Source organism: Apus apus, chromosome 27 (genome assembly GCF_020740795.1).
Source record: "Apus apus isolate bApuApu2 chromosome 27, bApuApu2.pri.cur, whole genome shotgun sequence".
Lineage (NCBI taxonomy): Eukaryota > Metazoa > Chordata > Aves > Apodiformes > Apodidae > Apus > Apus apus.
Window position 1 is genome coordinate 552,178 of NC_067308.1, and position 19,818 is coordinate 571,995.

At 56.0% G+C, this 19,818-nt stretch overlaps 2 protein-coding genes across 2 annotated transcripts in view; both read left to right on the forward strand.

Annotated features, from left to right (window-relative positions):
* The first annotated feature begins 353 nt into the window (after positions 1-353).
* RPRD2 (regulation of nuclear pre-mRNA domain containing 2) lies at positions 354-17,684 on the forward strand. Its single transcript, XM_051640973.1, is given in 15 exon segments — positions 354-832; positions 5,621-5,750; positions 7,092-7,192; positions 8,210-8,287; positions 10,660-10,712; positions 11,282-11,408; positions 11,940-12,115; positions 12,660-12,945; positions 13,715-13,984; positions 14,177-14,380; positions 14,857-16,850; positions 16,852-17,021; positions 17,023-17,322; positions 17,324-17,441; positions 17,443-17,684. Coding segments are annotated over 15 exon segments (4,293 nt in total). The 5' UTR covers positions 354-615; the 3' UTR covers positions 17,512-17,684.
* Positions 17,685-19,279: 1,595 nt separating this feature from the next.
* CD244 (CD244 molecule) overlaps positions 19,280-19,818 on the forward strand; it is a 5,430-nt gene continuing 4,891 nt past the window's right edge. Inside the window, exons 1-3 of the mRNA XM_051641218.1 lie at positions 19,280-19,358; positions 19,433-19,641; positions 19,786-19,793. Coding sequence (XP_051497178.1) covers positions 19,302-19,358; positions 19,433-19,641; positions 19,786-19,793 — 274 coding nt within the window. The 5' untranslated portion in view covers positions 19,280-19,301. The remainder of the gene's footprint in view (positions 19,359-19,432; positions 19,642-19,785; positions 19,794-19,818) is intronic.

Below are 19,818 nucleotides of genomic sequence, written 5' to 3' on the forward strand. Positions count from 1 at the left end.
TGCCGCCGCCATCTTGCGGCGCTGAGGGGAGCGAGCGCCGCGCGCGCGCGGGGGCGGGGCCGGCGGGTGAGGGGAGGGAGGGGGGGCGGGTCCTGCGCATGCGCCGCGCTCGTTCGGCGCCGGCGCGGAGGGATCCGCGGGGAGGGGGGGGGAGGGGGGGGGGCGGGGGGGGGGGGGGGGGGCAGCGCTGCGGCCGCCGCTCGGAGCGAGCCCGGCACAAAATGGCGGCGGGGGGGGCGGGCGCTGCCGGCGGGGGGGGCCGCCCGGTGAACCGGCCCGCCGCTCCCACCCTCCCGCTCACCGGGGTGTCAGCGGGGGAACGGGGGTGGGTGGGTGGGTGTGTGTGGGGGGGGAGTTCCTCCGCGAGCGCCGCCGAACCGATCCCTTCAGCGGGGCGGCGCCTCCCGCCCGGCCCCCGCTGCGTGATTCTCCTTCAGGCCCGGCCTAGCGGGCCCCCGCCGCCTTCCCCGCCCCGGCGGCACCGGCGCCGCCGCCGCCTCCTCCTCCTCCTCCTCCTCCTCCAACCCCCGTCAGGGCCGCCCCCGCCCCCGGCGGGCCCGCAGCGGAGCCGGGAGCAGCCCCGCCGCTCTCCGCGCGGCCCAGCAGGGCGGGAAGATGGCGGCGGGCGGTGGAGGCGGCGGCCGGGCCTCCTCCTCCTCCTCCTCGGCCGCCGCCTCCTCCTCGGCCGGCGCGTTGGAGGCCTCGCTCGATCGGAAGCTGCAGGCGGTGACCAACACGATGGAGTCCATCCAGGGCCTCTCCTCCTGGTGCCTGGAGAACAAGCGGCACCACAGCACCATCGTTTACCACTGGATGAAGTGGCTGCGCCGCTGTGAGTGCGGGACGGGGGGTCCTGGGGGGTCCTGGGGGGGGGGGGGGGGGGGGGGGGGAGCGACCGTTGTGCTCGGGCAGGGGCTCCCCCACCCGCCCCCCCAGCCCCGGCCCGTTTTCCTGGCGAGGAGACGAGGGTCGGGGGCGCCGTGGGGATGTGGGGGGCGGCTGAGGGGGCCGTGCCGGGGGTTTACGGAGCTGCCCTCAGGCAGAGGGACCTGAAACCGCAGGTTCTGCGCCCAGAAACCGCCTTGGCGCCCCGGCTCCCGGGCAGGCTTTCTGTTCAGCGTCGCCTCCTTGCAAACCCCGTCATTGTGGGGCTTGGCCGCCTGAGCGGTGGCACCTTCGGCCTCTGGGATTCTGCTCGGGCCGGGATTTTCTCCAGTGTTTTTTTCCTGAGCTGCCCTTGTGGGGAGGAGGCCACGTCCCTGTCCCCCTTCCCCGGGCGCCGCGGCCCGAGGTGGGCACGGATCGGCTGCCAACACTTGGATTTGCTTGACCCGCGGGTGGGAAAGTTAATGTTTTCAGGAGTCTAAACAAGGCGGCGTTATCTCCGCCGTCTCGCTGCCTCCCGGAGGTTTTTCCCTGTTGTTGCAGGAGTTGAAAGAAGCTTGGCAGGGAGGGGGAGAGAAGTTTCCCATCCCCAAGCGTCGCTCCGGTTGGTGCTTAACCTTTTTGTGAAGTTTGGGAGGGTTTTTCTTTCTCTCTCGAGGCCCCTCTTCCCCCCCCAGATGTTGATGGATGTTGGTTCTTGTCTGTGTGATTAGAGAGAGGAAGGTGAGAGCCTGAGGCTGTTCTCTGGTCTGTACCGACCTGCAGGGGAGGAGGAGCTGGCCCTGCTCCATCCTGCCCCACCGTCGTTGCCCACCTCTCTTGGAAATCCTCTTCCCTGCTCCTTTTCTCCCTCCCCCTCCAAAATAGAACCCAGCTCCCATTGTCCCTTGGGATGTGCAGCCTCCTCTGGACTCGATGTCTCTTGTCACAGCTGCTGTTCCTCCAGGACCTCAGGGCTCCTTGTCCCCTGCTTGTTCCTTGGGGCAGGTCCTGGCTGAGCCTTGGAACCAGCACAACTCCCAACGTTCATCCTCCCACAGCTCCATCCTCTTGCAGCAGAGGCTCTTCCCTGGATTCCTGCCTCTTCCAGGGCTCACATTCCTCTCCCATCTCCTGGCCCCGGGCAGCTGAGCTTCCAGAGATGCTGCTTTGGTCCTGTCCCTTCTCCCTTGTTGCTCCTTCCCAAGGAAAAGCCTTTCAGGGTTTTCCTCACCAGGATCTCCCCTGGTGTTTGTCCAAGTTCCTCCCTCACCATCTTATCTGAGGTACCAGCTGAAACAACCCTTGGCAGCTGCTGTGGTCCCTGATTACTTGGTTACTTCCCACATATCTGGTTGGGGTTTTTTTCCCTTCTTTTATCAGCCTGGATGACAGTGAAGGTGCCTGGGCTTGACCAGGGGGTGAAACCTTCATACCTCCTGCATGTCCATCTCCATGGAGTGGGAAACCTTTGAGCTGGGCAGTTCCTGCTCCTTGTCTCTCTGGTGTTGGGCTGAGAGTGGTTCCTTGTGGAAAATGTCAAGTGTGGGGAGAAAAAGTGGACCTTTGTGTTCTTTATCTGCTATTAAATCAGCACGAGTAGGCGTTGGGCAAAGAATTCAGTCTTTTTATTAAGGAAAAAAAAAAAAAAAGCTGATATTTAAATAAGTTGCTCTTGGCACCTTCCTTCCTGGGTCAGGGCTTGTCCTGAGTGTGAGTGTTGGCCAGGAGCTCCACAGAATAATACCATGGACTTATGGAACAGTTTGGGTGGGAAAGGACCTTCAAAATCATCTAGATCCAACCCCTGCATGGGCAGGGACACCTCCCACCAGCCCAGGCTGCTCCAAGCCCCATCCAACCTGCCCTTCAACACTGCCAGGGATGGGGCAGCCACAGCTTCCCTGGGCAGCCTGGCCCAGGCTCTCCCCACCCTCACCCTTCACAATTCCCTCCTCATCTCCAACCTCCAGCTCCCTCTGCCAGTTTCCATCCCTCCCCCTCATCCCATCCCTCCCTGCCCTTGTCCCAAGCCCCTCCCCAGCTTTCCTGGAGCCCCTTCAGGCACTGGAAGCTGCTCTAAGCTCTCCCTGGAGCCTTCTCCTCTCCAGGCTCAACACCCCAACTCTCCCAGCCTGGCTCCAGAGCAGAGCTGCTCCAGCTTTGGATCATCTCCATGGCCCCTTCATGACAGAAATGTTTCACCAAGGTGACACTCTGGTCATTTTACCCATGGGAAGTTTCTGTTGGGAATCAAGAGCTTTCTTGTGGTTGTCTCTTTGGTGCCTCCACGTGTGCAGCTGGTAAATGGGAGACAAATTGGACACATCCCATGTGGAGATGTTGGCTGGTGGTGCCTGTCCTGGAGCTGAGCAGAAAGCTGGGGTGGGCTCAGTTATAGAATCTCCTGTTTCTTGCCTGTATTTCCTCTCTGGTTTAAGCCAAGATGGTCTCAGAGTAATTAAAAAGCCCATCAGGAACAGCCAGTTGCATAATGAGGGTGAAGCTCCTTGTACAAAGTGTGTTTTGGACCCACTTGGGTCTCTGGTTTGTGGGCTCAGCTTTGGTCTGTCATGGATTTCTGCCTTCCTGGGCAGCTGGGATGGATCTTGTTTTATAAATATTAGCTCTAAATCAAGGAGCTCAATTAATTCTGCCTTGGCTGCCGTGGGTGTCAGCCTCGTGGTGGTGGAGGTGGTGGTGGGAGCTGTGCTCCTTGTGGTGTCTGGAAGTTCTCCCTGGGTTTTCCTGCCCTCTTTGAGGGCTGTGAACCTTGAGTTGTTGAAATCCAAGGTTTGTGTCTTCAAGATCTATTTTGTGTCTTGAGGGTGGGGAGAGCCTGGGCCAGGTTGCCCAGGGAAGCTGTGGCTGCCCCATCCCTGGCAGTGTTGAAGGGCAGGTTGGATGGGGCTTGGAGCAGCCTGGGCTGGTGGGAGGTGTCCCTGCCCGTGCAGGGGTTGGATCTGGATGATCTTTAGATCATGGAATGATTTGGGTTGGAAGGGACCTTAAAGATCATGCAGATGATCCATTCAATGATCCTAAAGGTGGCTGCCCCATCCCTGGAAGTGTTGAAGGATCTAATGTGGGGTTTGGAGCAACCTGGGCTGGTGGGAGGTGTCCCTGCCCATGCAGGGGGTTGGATCTAGATGCTCTTGAAGGTCCTTCCAAGCCAACCTGTGCCATGATTCTCTTAAGATTTGAAATCTGCTCATGGATAGAAAGAACATCCAGTGACCAGTGGGTTAATTAGCAGCCAAGGGCTGAGTTTTAATTAAACTGCAGAAAACCCACATTGATGGGACAAAGATCTGAGAGATGATTGAGGCTGCTGGGAAGGTGTCTCCAGATCCTTCTGGGACTGTTCCAGTTGGAGTTCCAACCCTTGAGTGCTCCTCACTCCACTTCTTGCTCAAACCACCCCACCCCCAGCTGGGTGTCTCCACCTTCAGGGTCCAGGTTGTAAAAAAAAAAACCCATTTCTGGTACCAAAATCCTTGGGCTTGTCGTGGTTTTGTTGCTACCAAAGCTTCTCCTTGGATCAGGAGATGAGGCTCCTGGACACGCTGCTGCTGGAGAGGTGTTGGTGTAGTCTGGTGGGAAGGGGAGAAAACTTTCCCCAAGAGGCTGCCTTCTGTTTCATCTTCCTCAATGATCCATTAGTTGTTCCTGGGCCTCCATGATCTCCAAGGTCTTTTCCAACCCAAAGGGTTCTATAATATGGGTAGGTCAGAACATTCCTGGTGTGAGGTTTCCAAACGTGCTGGGGCTCTGGTGCCAGGTGGGTGCTGGAGCCAACCCTGCTCCCTGGGAGCAGATTCCTCATCCAAGGTCAAGCTCTTCTGCAGGAAAGACAAGGGGGGGCCCAGGGCAGAGCTGTGTGGGCTGGAGAAGCCTCCTGCAGTGGCTTTTCCTTAGGTGAGGTCTGAGTTTTGTGAAGATTCCACTGTTACTTCTTGATCAGGAGGAGATCATATCATAGAATCATGGGATGGGTTGGGTTGGAGGGACCTGAAAGAGCATCTAGATCCCACCCCCTGCACGGGCAGGGACACCTCCCACCAGCCCAGGCTGCTCCAAACCCCATCCAACCTGCCCTTCAACACTGCCAGGGATGGGGCAGCCACAGCTTCCCTGGGCAGCCTGGCCCAGGCTCTCCCCACCCTCACCCTCCACAATTCCCTCCTCATCTCCAACCTCCAGCTCCCTCTCCCACTTTCCATCCCTCCCCCTCATCCCATCCCTCCCTGCCCTTGTCCCAAGCCCCTCCCCAGCTTTCCTGGAGCCCCTTCAGGCACTGGAAGCTGCTCTAAGCTCTTCCTGGAGCCTTCTCCTCTCCAGGCTCAACACCCCAACTCTCCCAGCCTGGCTCCAGAGCTGCTCCAGCCCTCCCAGCATCTCCGGGGCCTCCTCTGGCCTCTCTCCACCAGCTCCATGTCCTTCCAGAACTGGTCCCAGTTCTCCAGGGGGTCTCCCCAGAGCAGAGCAGAGAGGACAATCCCCTCCCTGGCCCTGCTGCCCACGCTGCTGGTGACACAGCCCAGGCCACGGGGGGTTTCTGGGCTCCAGCCCATGTTGAGCTTCTCCTCCAACCCCCCAATCCCTTCCCCGCTCCACGTTTTGAGTTGCTCTCGGACTCACCCTGAACAAAACCCCCCTCAAGCCCCTCCCAACCCCTTAGACTTCACTTCCAACCTTCCCCTGAGGTCACTTTTTCTTCTGGGTGGTGCCTCTGACCCTTCTGTCCTGTCCTCAGCTGCCTTCCCTCATCGACTCAACCTTTTCTACTTGGCCAACGACGTCATCCAGAACTGCAAGAGGAAAAACGCCATCGTCTTTCGTGACACCTTTGCTGAGGTTCTCCCTGAAGCTGCTTCCTTAGTCAAGTGAGTAACCTTCACCTCTCCCAAACCAGCAGGTTTTTTACCTCTCCTGTCCCAAACTCTTTAGAAACAGCAACATTTTCAAGGGTTTGGTTGAACCACGTTGGGGGTTCCAGCTTCTCTCCGAGGGACGCGCAAGAACGGGCCGGTGATCAGCACCAGGGGGGGCTCATTTAGGTCAAATAATCCCATCAAGTGGCACGAGGGGGCAAATCTTGCACCTACACTTGGTCCCTCAAGGGCAGGAGGTGGTAAAATTCCCAACTGGCTCCGTGGTAGGAACAGGGAATTGGGTTTGGAGCAGAGTTTGGAGCTGCAGGTGGTCGAACGTAGCGTGAGGCAGGGAAAAGGTTAAAGCTGGATGGGTCCTGAGCTGAAATGTCAGTGTAAGTTGCCAGAAGGTGGGGTTGGAAATGGCATTAGTAGATGCCAACCATGAGGAGGAAGGAGAAAAACATGTTGCTGAGTGGAATGGGAACCCAGCAGGACTCCAGGTTACCTGGTGGCTGCTCAGGTGGTCCTCAAAAGGTCCTTCCCCACCCAAATGCTCCTGAAAACCCCTTTCCTTCTGCATCCAGGGGTGTAGAGCAGCCCTTCTGCTCAGGGTTTGGAGCCAGTGGCCACCCAGGTCCCACAGGGAACAGTGGTGGCAGCTCCACTTCCCAATTCCAGTTCAGTATTCCAAGCTGGTGTCCATCAGGGCAGTGGTTGCTGGGTGGTGACCAGGTCCAGGCTCGAGTGCTCATTCTGGGACTTGAATTCAAGTTGCTTTGCTGGGAGTTCTCATCATTTGGGTGATCAATGAGGTGACAACTGCTCTGGTGTGACACCTGGCCATGGGTTTTTCCTCATTTCTCCCAAGACTTCACCCAGGGGCATGGGAAGAACATGCTTGGAGAGGTTTCTCCATCCCATTTTCTCCTGGAAACAGAAGCACCTGGAGCACAAGACACCATTTGTCACCAGGCCATCTCCTTTTCTTCCCTCCTTTGGACATGTTCCAGGTGACACCACCTGCCTCCCAAGCTGGGAGCAGAGGGGATGGGATGTTTGCTTGGAGCTGAGCAGGACAACTTGTTTCTTGAGGAACCTTATCCCCTCTGATCACCTCCTGTTCAGCCACCTCTGCCTGGGGTCATTAACCTTTGCAAAATCATCTTTTATTTTCCTCCCCCTCCAATAATCCCTTTTCCCCCCCCAAAACCATCCATTTGGAAGAGTCTGAAGGGTCTTTTTTTGGAAAGTTTTGCTAGAAACACTGAATAAATTCCATCATTATCCAGCCTGGAACCCCAAGAAATCAGGCAGGGACCAAGGAACCTCAACCTGCTCTTCCTTTTACAGGGATCCATCTGTTTCCAAATCCATTGAAAGAATCTTCAAAATCTGGGAGGACAGAAACGTGTACCCTGAGGAAACCATTTTGGCACTTAAGGAAGCTCTGAGTAAGTTTATTTCCCTTTATCTTTCTTTGCAAATGAATGAAATGAGTTTATTCTGTGGATTTGTCCTTCCTGCTCTGGAGCAGCCACATGTTGCACACCAGAATTCCTCTGAATTCACCTGATTTTTTGGACCTTTCCCTGATTTCCCTCAATCCTTTCACATCAGCTGAAGTTGTTCCAGCTGAGATGAAACACAACCTGAAGGTACAATGATCCCACCAGCCCTGAACGTGGTGCTGGGCTCCACTTTGGAATCTGATTTAGTGGTTTTAATCAATGAATTGGTTTTATGAATATTTGGAGGGGGTAGGAAAGAGGCTGGAAGAAATGGGGAGGATCCTGAAGTGATCTGGAGCTGCTGGTGGTAACTGGGAACACCTGTGGTCTGTTAAACCCAGGAATTAGATGCTATTCTAATATTTGGAAGGATATTAATCCACATTTCTGCTTAATTTAGGGACATAATTAAGAGCTCAAGGTGCTTTGAGAAACCCTCAGTGCAGCTGGGTCATCCTGGCAGGAGACAAAAGGCTTGAGCTGAATGTTGCATGTTGAGACAGAAGGTTTAGATGTTCCCTCTGACATCTCCAGCTTGAAAAACAACAACAACACTTCAGATTCCTTGGAAATCAGGTGTTCCCTGACTCAGAAAATTGCCTGGTTGGTGTAAAAAACCCCCCCTTGAGAGCTGCGTGGTTGAATTGTGCTGGTTTTCCTTTTCTCTCTGGTCATTTTGTAGCATTTTGGAACTGTCTCAGTGTTCAGGGACAAACAGAAACTTGATTTAAAACTCCAAGACCATCCCCCAAGTTGCTGCATTCCTGAGCAAACCCAGGTTCTCTTGGGCATCCAGCAGCTCCTCCTGAAGGAACTTGGTCTAGAAATTAAACCAAATTTCTGTTCACTCTTTTTGACTTTACAAAAAAATAAAACCCAAACCCAAAACAACAAAACCAGATTCTTCAAGGAATCCCCAGGATGCCAGAGTGCCAAAAACAAAAATGAAATGTTTTCCAGGTACCACTTTCAAAACTCAGAAGCAGCTGAAAGAAACTCTGAACAAACAACCGAATAAGCCGTGGAAGAAATCACAAAGTAAGAATGAATCTGAATTAATCTAAAAATTCCCTTCTCAAGGAAGAGAAGAAGGTCCAGCCCCAAGTGGGAACAGTACCTGGACTAAAGCAGGAGCCAGCATGCATCTTCCAGGCTCATAAAGCTCATCCATGGAGGTCCTAATCCATGAAGGTCCTCATTTATAAAGCTCCTCATCCCTGAAGCTCCTCATTTATGAAGCTCCTTGTCTCTAAAGCACCAAGGAGTTGTTGCTAGAGGAGCAGTTTTGAAAGAAATGAAATGGAAATCATTCTGAGAGTGGAGGTTGTGGATGGTAAAAGAGCTGGTGGAACCTCTTGGAAACTGGAGTGAGAGGTGGAGAGAAGACAGAGAGAACTTTGGCAGCAGGAGGTGGTGGATGCTGCATCTTCCACAGCAAACTGGGTGCTAGGGGGAAAGAGAACTGGAAGCTGGTAGTGCAGATCATCATAGAATCATGGGATGGTTTGGGTTGGAAGGGACCTTTAAGGTCATCTAGATCCAACCCCTGCAGGGGCAGGGACACCTCCCACCAGCCCAGGCTGCTCCAAGCCCCATCCAACCTGCCCTTCAACACTGCCAGGGATGGGGCAGCCACAGCTTCCCTGGGCAACCTGGCCCAGGCTCTCCCCACCCTCACCCTCCACAATTCCCTCCTCATCTCCAACCTCCAGCTCCCTCTCCCACTTTTCATCCCTCCCCCTCATCCCATCCCTCCCTGCCCTTGTCCCAAGCCCCTCCCCAGCTTTCCTGGAGCCCCTTCAGGCACTGGAAGCTGCTCTAAGCTCTCCCTGGAGCCTTCTCCTCTCCAGGCTCAACACCCCAACTCTCCCAGCCTGGCTCCAGAGCTGCTCCAGCCCTCCCATCATCTCCGGGGCCTCCTCTGGCCTCTCTCCACCAGCTCCATGTCCTTCCTGTGCTGGGGGCTCTAGAACTGGTCCCAGTTCAGTCCATCCAGCAGTGCAGTCTAGCAGGAATTACATTTATAAGAGACCAGTTTTACTCAAATCTTCCACACTGAGGCCTTGGCTGGTCCTTGAAGCCTGAAGGTGGAACGTTGGGTGGAATTCCCACCTCTCCTGAGGTCAGAGAGGCGAAAAAAAGTTTGGAAGGAGTTTGGAAATGTTTCTTTCTTGCCTTAACACCACGAGCTTCTTGCCCCAACCCAACTGTGCTCCCCCCAGCACAGCTGAAGGCTTGAGCCTTGTGCTTCTTGTCTCATCTTTTCTCCTGCTTTGTCCCAAATGGATTGAGTGTCTCTTGACTCTTCATTCCTTCTCCCTGGTGTGATAAGAAGATGTCAGTGAAGGTCTGAGAGGTTTGAAAGGTGAGGGCTGAAGGGAATTCTGGGCTGTGTGTGGCAGCTCCAGGTCTGGCACTTGGGAAGTGATGTTTCTTGTAGGGAGGTGTCAACTCCTCAGGAGTAACATCACCCTCCTTGTAGAGAGGTACAAACTCACTGGGAATGAAATGACCCTCTTCATAGAGGTGTAAAATCCTCAGAAATAATTTGACTCTCCTTGTAGAGAGGTCTCAACTCTGGGAATAACTTGGCCCTCCTTGAAAAGAGGTATAAACCCCTCACAAATCTTCTCCTCCTTTGTAGAGAGGTGGAAACGGATCAGAAATCATTTCCCCCTCCTTTTAGAGAGGAATAAACTCACTGGAAATGCTTCTGCCCTCCTTGCAGGGAAGTGTAACCTCCTCAGACATATTCCCCACCTTCTAGAGGAGGTTTAACCTCCTCAGGAATGTTCCAGAGAGGTGTAAACTCCTTAGAAATCATATTCTCCTCCTTTTAGAGATGTAGAAACTGATGGGAAATAATACTCCCCTTCTTTTAGAGGGGTTTGGACTGGTTGAAAACATTTTCTTCCTTGTAGAGAGGTGGAAACTCCTCAGAACTCATGTTCTCCTCCTCCTGGAGAGGTGGAAACTCCTCAGAACTCATGTTCTCCTCCTCCTGGAGAGGTGGAAACTCCTCAGAACTCAGGTTCCCTTCCTCCTGGAGAGGTGGAAACCTCAGAACTCAGGTTCCCTTCCTCCTGGAGAGGTGCAGCCTCCTGGGGTGAGGGGCTCAGCTCAGCCCCTGCAGGGATGTCCCTTCCCCCCAGCAGGGCTGGAGCAGGGACCAGGCAGGAGACCTTCCTAGTGGATTGAGAAAGAGCAAGAAGAGAATTCCTAGAGCTGGGACCTTGAGGTGCCTCTTGAGGGACACGGGGTGTGGAGGGAAATTGTCACCAGCAGCAACACCCCCAGGGCTGCTGCTCCATGGGCTGAAAATGACTGGTTGCCCCAACTGGCTGTTGTGACTGATGGTTGCTCAGGGTGTAGTTCTGTGGTTTCCTGACCCTTTCTCTTTGTCCCAACAGCCTCCACCAACCCAAAAGCTGCTTTGAAGTCCAAGATTGTCGCTGAATTCAGAGTAAGTCTGCAAGAAATTGTTCTGCTCCCCATTCTTCATCCTTGGGGTGTAGCTTTTCTGTAGCTCGTGTCCACCAGCAGCAGCAGCTCCATGGGAAGTGTCCAGTGGTTGGTTGTTCCACAGTTGGTCCTCTCAGGAGCTGCTTGAAATCCCTGTGTCCTGTTTTGAGGTTGTTCTGGATGGTTCTTGAGCAAAGTGCAGGGTCAGGTTGTCCTAGTGAAGGAGGAGCTGTGGGGTTTGGTGGCAAGAAATGAAGGCAAATCAGGTCCCCAAGAGGAGTGTGGTGTGATGACCAAGTGTGTGGGCACCAGGAGAGGGGAAAAAAGGGAATAAAAAAAGCTTGGGACAGGAAACTGGAGGAATCATCCACCTGAACCTGTTGATTTGGGGTTAAAAATGCCAGGATTTGTTCCTGGCTGAGCAGGAATCAGCGTGGGAGGGGTTGGTTGGTTGGTTGGTGGGGTTTGGGTTCCTGGCTGATGCTGAAGTCCCTGGAATGTGCCTCTTCCCTGGAATGTGATGAGGATGCTTTTCCTGTTGGATTGTTTTTGTTTCTCCCCCCCCCCCAGCCCCAGTCTCTGATTGATGAGCTGCTGTTGTACAAGCGCTCGGAAGACCAGATTGAGCTGAAGGAGAAGCAACTTTCCACCATGAGGGTGGATGTTTGCAGCACGGAGACACTCAAGTGCTTGAAAGGTAAAAGAGAGGTTTGAAATTCCAGCCCCAAACTCTGGGCAGGAAGGAGCTTCAGTGTCTGGAAAACATCAAGGTTCCAGAGTTGGTTCGTTAAGAATTGGCCTCAAAATTCAGGTGGATTCAACCCCAGCTCCTGAAAACAAGTGAAGTGGGAGGGTTGGAGATGGGTGGGGTGCTGGTCAGACACCCCCTCTGAGATCATTAATGGAAGATGGGAATTAAAGTGTGAGGGTGGGGAGAGCCTGGGCCAGGTTGCCCAGGGAAGCTGTGGCTGCCCCATCCCTGGCAGTGTCCAAGGGCAGGTTGGATGGGGCTTGGAGCAGCCTGGGCTGCTGGGAGGTGTCCCTGCCCATGCAGGGGGTTGGATCTAGATGAGCTTTAAGGTCCCTTCCAACCCATCCCATGATTCTACAGAAACTCCAGATGTTCCTAATGTGTCAGAACCTTTACATAATTTGGGATTGATGCCCATTATCTGGTTGAGGACCCGATTTTTGCCACCTGATTCCCTTGGCCTTCATCTCCTTACAGACAAAACAGGAGGCAAGAAGTTCTCCAAGGAGTTTGAAGAAGCCAGTTCAAAGCTGGAAGAGTTTGTCAATGGTTTGGACAAGCAAGTGAAAAATGGTCCCTCACTCACTGAAGCCCTGGAGAACGCTGGGATATTTTATGAAGCTCAGTACAAGGAAGTCAAGGTGGTTGCAAATGTAAGGATGAGTTTTCCTCCATCTTCCTGGGATGGGTTGATGTCTGTGGCTGTTTTGACAAGGGTTTTGGAGGCTGGAAAATGGTTTGGGAGGAGTTTAAAAGAGTTGGGATGTGGAGGCGAAAGAGAGGTTGGGAAAATTCCTGGGTTGGGAGGCTCAGATCTGGAGCGTTGCTGGAATGTTGTGAGATCTTTAGGTGGAGTTATGGTTGATCCCCAAAAATCCTGAGTTGGAACAAGAGTGGGATGAAGAAAGAAGGAATCCAGTAGAGTGCAAAAACAATCAGTCCCCCAACCACCCCAAATCCCCCCCAAACCCTCCAAAAAGCACCCCCAACCCTTCCAAAACACCCCCAACCATCTCAGAACACTTCCCAATGCTGCCAAAACACCCCAAATGCTCCAAAACCAGCACCCAACCTTACCAAAACACCCCAAACCAGCAACATCTTTGTAAAAACAAATGGGTTTTGAAGTGAAATGGTCATGGGAGAGGTTTCCTCTTCCCACTTTTGTGGTGGGCCCCATCCTCCTTTCTTTCTCAGGCTTATAAAACATTTGCCAATCGAGTGAGCAACCTAAAGAAGAAGCTGGACCAGTTGAAAGCAACTCTTCCTGATCCAGAGGAGTCTCCTGTTCCTTCTCCAAGCATGGATGCTCCTTCTCCAACGGGCTCTGAGTCCCCTTTCCAGGGGATGGGGGAGGAGGATGGTTCCCGCTCTCCGGGGGCTGGGAGCCGCAAGGTGGTGTCTCCGGAACCCGTGACGGATAATCGGGATGTGGAGGACATGGAGCTCTCTGATGTGGAGGATGATGCCTCTAAAATCATTGGTAGGTTGGAACAGCAAGAGGAATGGCCGTGGAGACATTCCACTTGGGATCAAACGGCCCCTCGCAGGATCCCTTGGGATGTCACGGGTGCACAAAGGCCTTGGTGGGCTTCTTGGTGCTGTTGGGTTTTGGGCTCCTGCCCCAAGCAGAGAGGTCCTGATCTGGTTGGTATTGTTCCCATCTCCCAAACCACTCATGGAATCATAACTAATGATGAGGATCCCATCGAGCTCCAGGAGAGAGGCCAGAGGAGGCCCCGGAGATGATGGGAGGGCTGGAGCAGCTCTGGAGCCAGGCTGGGAGAGTTGGGGTGTTGAGCCTGGAGAGGAGAAGGCTCCAGGGAGAGCTTAGAGCAGCTTCCAGTGCCTGAAGGGGCTCCAGGAAAGCTGGGGAGGGGCTTGGGACAAGGGCAGGGAGGGGTGGGATGAGGGGGAGGGATGAAAAGTGGGAGAGGGAGCTGGAGGTTGGAGATGAGGAGGGAATTGTGGAGTGTGAGGGTGGGGAGAGCCTGGGCCAGGCTGCCCAGGGAAGCTGTGGCTGCCCCATCCCTGGGGGTGTTGAAGGGCAGGTTGGATGGGGCTTGGAGCAGCTTGGGCTGGTGGGAGGTGTCCCTGCCCATGCAGGGGGTGGGACTGGATGATCTCCCAGATCCCCTTCAACCCAACCCATCCCGTGGTTCCACGATCCCATCCTACATCTAATCCTGTATCCCGAGTAATTCCTCAAGGACGCAGTGACAGCTCCAGCCTTCTTGTCCCTCTCCCTGCAGTGGAGGAACGGAAGGAGAAGCAGGCAGCTCCAGCTCCAGCCCCAGCACCCCCCAAGACTGAAAGTGTCCCCAAGGCTGTGCCTTCCACTGCCACAGCAGGGACCACCCCGGTGACAGTGACCCCACCAGCCCCGGCTCCCACCGCTCCCAAGGCCGTCAGCGCCGCCCCCGTCGCGGCGCCAGCCCTGGCCCTGCCCAACCTGGCCAACGTGGACCTGGCCAAGATCAGCTCCATCCTGAGCAGCTTAACTTCTGTCATGAAAAACACAGGTGGGTCCTGAGCCCGATTCGTGTTGGGTTGGAAGGTTTTAGAGCTTTAATGTGTCTCCCAAGACATGGAAGTGGGTTTCTCCTGAGGAGGGGTCCCTGACACACAACTCTTGGGTCTCTGGGGAACTTGATCCCCCTTTCTCCAAAGCTTCCATGAGCAACATTCCTGAATGCTGTGTCCTTCCATCCCAGGTGTCAGCCCGGCCTCCAGACCTTCTCCAGGAACCCCCACGAGCCCAACAGCTCTTACCAGTGGCCTGAAGACTCCTGTCCTGGGGACTCCATCTGCTCCTTCCAACCCTTTAGCAAATATTCTCTCCAAAGTGGAAATAACTCCTGAAAGTATTTTGTCTGCTCTCTCCAAAACCCAGACTCAGACGGCACCAGCACTGCAAGGTACCAGGTCCTGGGGGTCCACGTGGGGCATGGAATCCCTGCACCTCGTGGTGTTTGGGTTGGATGAGGCTTGGAACAACCTGGGCTGGTGGGAGTGACCTTGGGGGGGTTTGGATGTAGATGATCTCTAAGGTCCCTTCCAACCCAAACAATTCCATAGGTCTATGATTAAGAGGAAGTGCTTCATTGAGGGTGGGGAGAGCCTGGGCCAGGTTGCCCAGGGAAGCTGTGGCTGCCCCATCCCTGGCAGTGTTGAAGGGCAGGTTGGATGGGGCTTGGAGCAGCCTGGGCTGCTGGGAGGTGTCCCTGCCCATGCAGGGGGTTGGATCTAAATGATCTTTAAGGCTCCTTCCCATCCAACCCATCCCATGATTCTATGAAAACGACTCACAAACGCCACGATCTCCCCTTCCCAGTGGCTCCAGTTGACTTGCCCCTTCCCAGGGTTTCTGAGCACATCCTACTTTTCCTTCCAGGTTTGTCATCCCTGCTGCAGAGCGTGGCTGGGAACACGGCTCAGCCCGGCGAAGCGGCGCAGAGCACCTCGGCCTCGCCGGCCAACGCCGCCGTTCCCTGCCTGAAGGGCAGGAATGTTCCTTCCAACCCTCAGTCCTTCATATCCAAGAGTTTTGGTTACTCTCCAAGCTCATCCACTGCTGAGGTTTCCTCCACTTCGGTCACCAAGGCTCCTGTTGGACACACCCCAGGGCTCTCAAGCTCCGGTTTTAAGCCGCCAAGTAATTCCCTGGGATTTCCCCCCTCCCACCCTACCAGCCCCTCTTCCCTTTTGCCACCAGAAACTTCCCTGGCTCAATCCACGGAGATTCCAAAAGCCAAGCTGGAGTCGGAGCCCCCTTCTCCAAGCCTGGAGATGAAGATCCACAATTTCCTGAAGGGAAACCCTGGCTTCAGTGGCCTCAACTTGAATATTCCCATTCTCAGCAGCTTGGGCTCCAGCATCCCGACGGAAAGCCACGCTTCCGACTTCCAGCGTGGTCCCACCAGCACTTCCATGGACAACGTGGACGGAACCCCGGTGCGCGACGAGCGGAGCGGGACGCCCACCCAGGACGAGATGATGGACAAACCCACCTCCAGCAACGTTGACACTATCTCCCTGCTGTCCAAAATCATGAGCCCCGGATCTTCTACTCCCAGCAGCACCAGGTCCCCTCTGCAGAGCCGGGATGATGGATATTCCCAGGAAATTCCCAACTCCGTGCACACCTACCGGCCCTTTGGCCTGGGCAGAGACTCTCCGGCCGGTCGGTACAAGCCACCTGCAGACAGCCTGGAGATCCCTTCCTCTTTAATGGACTCCTCCCAGGAGAAGTTTTACCCGGACACTTCTTTCCAAGAAGACGAAGATTACCGGGATTTCGATTACTCCGGCCCGCCGCCCTCGGCCATGCTGAACCTGGAGAAGAAACCAGCCAAATCCATCTTGAAATCCAGTAAACTCTCAGAAACTGGAGACTACCAGCCAGTCCTATCCAGCTACGCTCAAAGATCCCAGGAATTTGGTGTCAAATCGTCCTTCCCTCAGTCCATGAGGTCCATTCTGGAGCAGAGCGAGAGCTGCGACCCGCTGGGCTCCTCCCCGGGGATGTACGGGAGCTACGGCCTCCGGGGCAGCGACTCCACCACGGATGGTTCCCCCTCTCCCAGCAAGAACGAGGTGTTTTTCACCCCAGATTCCAACCACAACACCCTGCCCAAGGCCGTGGTGCACTCGGGCCTCTCGCAGAAGCAATACCCGGACTCTCCCCACTCCATTCCTCACCGTTCCCTTTTCCCTTCTCCAAACCCCCTCTCCAGCCCCGCTGGCAGAGTCCCCTCCACCAGCGTGGAGAAATCTTTGGCTTCTTCCATCTCGGCCACTTCCACCATGGAATTCAAGAACATGCTGAAAAACGCTTCCCGGAAACCATCCGAGGAGAAGCATTTTGGTCAACTTTCCAAAAACAACTCCGGTGAGGGTGGGAATTTATCCAGTGCTCCCAAGGGGGAGGCTCAGGAGGAGCACTATCGGATCGAGACCAGGGTCTCCTCCTCCTGCTTGGACCTTCCTGACAGCACGGAGGAGAAAGGAGCCCCCATCGAGACGCTGGGGTACCACAACGCCTCCAGCAGGGGGATGTCAGGAGAGCCCATCCAGACCGTGGAATCCATCCGTGTCCTGGGAAAAGGGACACGAGGACGTGAGGCCAACCGGGCGGCCGGTTGGTTCGAGCTGGGTGGTGGCACCGGTGGCTTTGACAACGGCCCCTCGGGCACCTCGGAGCTGCCCGGGATGGGGGGTTTCCCACCCCCTTACAAAGAGCACGTCCCCCAGTTCCCGGAGAGCGTCAACAACTTCCGAACCAACAACTTCAGCCACCACATCCCCCCCCCGCCGCCACCCCTCGCCCCTCCCCCGATGGAGCACGGGACTCCCTTCCCACGGGACCCCGTGGGACCCCCCGCCGGACCCCCCCCCGCCACCCCCCCCCCCCGCCAAGGACCACGGCAGCCTCTTCCCCAGGGAGCACCCGCTCCCTCACGCCTTCTCCAAGGAAACCGCCGCCCCCCTCTCCCTTCCCCACGGCGTCCCCCCACCTTCCTCGGTGGAGCACGCCGGGGTCCCCTTCCCCACCCCCCCACCCCCCCCCTCCCGGCGACCACCCCGGGGTCCCCTTCCCCACCCAACCCCCCTCAGCCGGTGACCACCCTGGGGTCCCCTTCCCCGCCCCCCCCCCGCCGCCCCCCATGGATCACGGCTCCATCCACCAAGGGACGATCAAAGAGCATTTCTCCGTGCACGCCCCCCCAACCCGAGAAGCAGCCCCCCAACCTCCCGGCACCCCCACGACCCCCTTACCCCGTGCCCGGGAGGCCGTGGGGCTCAACCCCCTCCCCAGGGAACAACTGGGAGCTGGGGGGGGACGCACCATGGGACCCCCCCCCCGCGACTCACCGGGACGGCGGCAACCGCGCCGGGGTGCTGGTCAGGACCCCCCGCGCCGAGTTCAGACCCCGAGAGCCCTTCAGAGACCCCTTCCATAGCCTCAAAAGACCCCGACCCCCCCTTCACCAGAGGGGGGGCTCCCTTTTTTGCCCCCAAACGTCCCTTTTTCCCCCCCAGGTACTGAAGCAGATGCCCCCCAACACCCGGACGCTGTTCCAGAGCAGCGTTTTCAACTTGGATTTTTTCCATCTTTTTCTTTTCCTTCCCCCCCCTCCCCCCCCTTTTTCCTCTTCAAACAACAAAACAACCCCCATAACCTTCTCCTAAATTAAATCTTGTCATTTTTTTTGGCTTTAATTTTTTTTTTTTGGTTTGTTTTCAAGCCCCATCCAGTTGCTGTGAGGGGGGGGGGGAAAAAAGAAACAAAAATGGGGGAAAAAAGACCCAAACAAAACAAGATAAAAAAGAAGTTTTAATGCAAAGAACTCGGAAAAAAAAAAAACCCAAACAACTTGGAGGAGCTGAAAAAATGGAAGAAAAGAAAAAAAAAACCATGAAAAAGGAAAAAAAGCCCTAAAAAAAGGATTGAAAAAAAGCCCTAAAAAAAGGATTAAAAAAAAAGGGGATGTTGGTTTATTTTTTAGCTGCTTGAACCCACCTGCTGCTGTGAGGAAGGGGTGAAGGTGGCAGAGACACCCCCCCCCCAAAAAAAAATGGCAGAGACCCCCCCCCCCCTCGTGCCTTTCTTCCCCTCCACCCCCCCCAGCTGGCAACAACAAAAAAAAGACACCCCAAAAAGAGGCCAAAAAAGGCAAAAATAAACTCGCCCTACGATGATCTCGGGACTGTTCCCAGCAAAGAGGGGTCCCCACCTCCCCCCACACACCCCGTTTTCCCTCATGAGGACAAAAATAACCCGTTTTATTTTATGGGGGTGTTTTTTTTTGGTCACTTTTCTCCCCTGGGAACACTCTTGTTGACTTTCTACCTGTGTGTATATATTCGTCATCATTAACAAATCATCACTTTTTTTAATCCCACCTCTTGGATCATCCTTCACAGACGGAGCCCACCAAGATGGGGTGCCCCCCCCCCCCACCCCCCCAAAAACACCCTGCTCCCCCCTCCCAACCCCACCCCCCCCCCCAGGGTCGCCCCCTTCCCGGCGGCTTTTATATGAAGTTGGAATTTTACTTGATTTCTTTTTGGTTTGGGTTGGTTTTGGGGTTTTTTTTTTTGGGTTGGTTGGTTTTTGTTTTGTTTTTTTTTTTAGTTGCTAGTTTCCATCATCTATGTTTGATAAAAGGTGTAGGGTTAAGTATCTACATAAAAAACAAGAAAAAAAAAAAATGACCAAAAAAAAAAAACCAAACACACCTGAGGTCGGTGAATTTATTTATTTAGGGGTTTTGGGGGGGGGGGGGGGGGGCGGTTTCCTCAGCTCTGAGGGGGTCTCCAAATCCCCTCCCCCCCCATCCCGCCCCCTTCATGATTTGGGGGTTTCTTCCCCATTCCCGGGGGGGTCTCAGGGCGGGGGGCGGTGCTGCCGAAGCCCCCGTTTCCCCCCGTATTCCCCCCCCCCCCCCATTCCCGGTGTTTTCCCTCCCGCCGCGTTGGGCCGTTCCCGCCACACATCGAGGGGGCGGAGACTCCTTCAAGCCACGCCCACAGGAGGGGCTTTATATATGACCCCGCCCCCTGGGCGGGCACTGTAGCAGTCACCCCCTCCCATTGGTTGGACAGCCTTAATCCCCCGCCCCTGGGCGGGGCCTCATTGTTAAACCCCGCCCACAACACGATTCATTAACTCCCCTCTCCCCTGGGCGGGGACTCCGCCCCTCAGCCCCTCTCATTGGTTGGGTTCCACTTGACTCCTCCCCCTGGGCGGGGACTCAACCCTTAAACCTCACCCCCTCCTCGGCGGAGGGATCCCACTTCCCGGCGGGCGCCGGAAGGGGCGGAGCCTTCACCGCCATGTCCGTCCGCGCCGCGGGGCGGCTGCTCCTCGGGGGAGCCCCGCGACGGCACCGGGTGCGCAGGGACCCCCGAGACCCCCCCTCACCCTCCCCTGCCCCCTCCCTCCTCACTAACCCCTCGTTCCGCAGGTCACCGGGGCCTCCCCCCCTATCCCGGAGCGGCTCCGGTTGTTCGAGCGGCTGCGGGGGGAGCAGCGGGACGGGGGCGGCACCGGGGGTGGCACCGGGGATCCCCCGCTCCCCCCGGGAACCCCCATCAGCATCACCCTGCCCGGCGGGAGGCGCCTGCCCGGCCGGGCCCTGCAGACCACCCCCCTGCAGGTGGCCCTGGAGCTGGGGTACGGAACCGGGCCCGGGGGGGCCCCCCCCCTCCCGCAGGGTCCCTCCGTTGTCCCCACAGCCTCCCCGTTACCCTCCCCCGGGCCCCCCCGCGGTGTCCCCTCCTTTGTCACCCCACGGGGTCTCTGTGGTTCCCTCCCCAGTGGCCCCAGTGAGGTCCCCGGTGGCCCCACGGG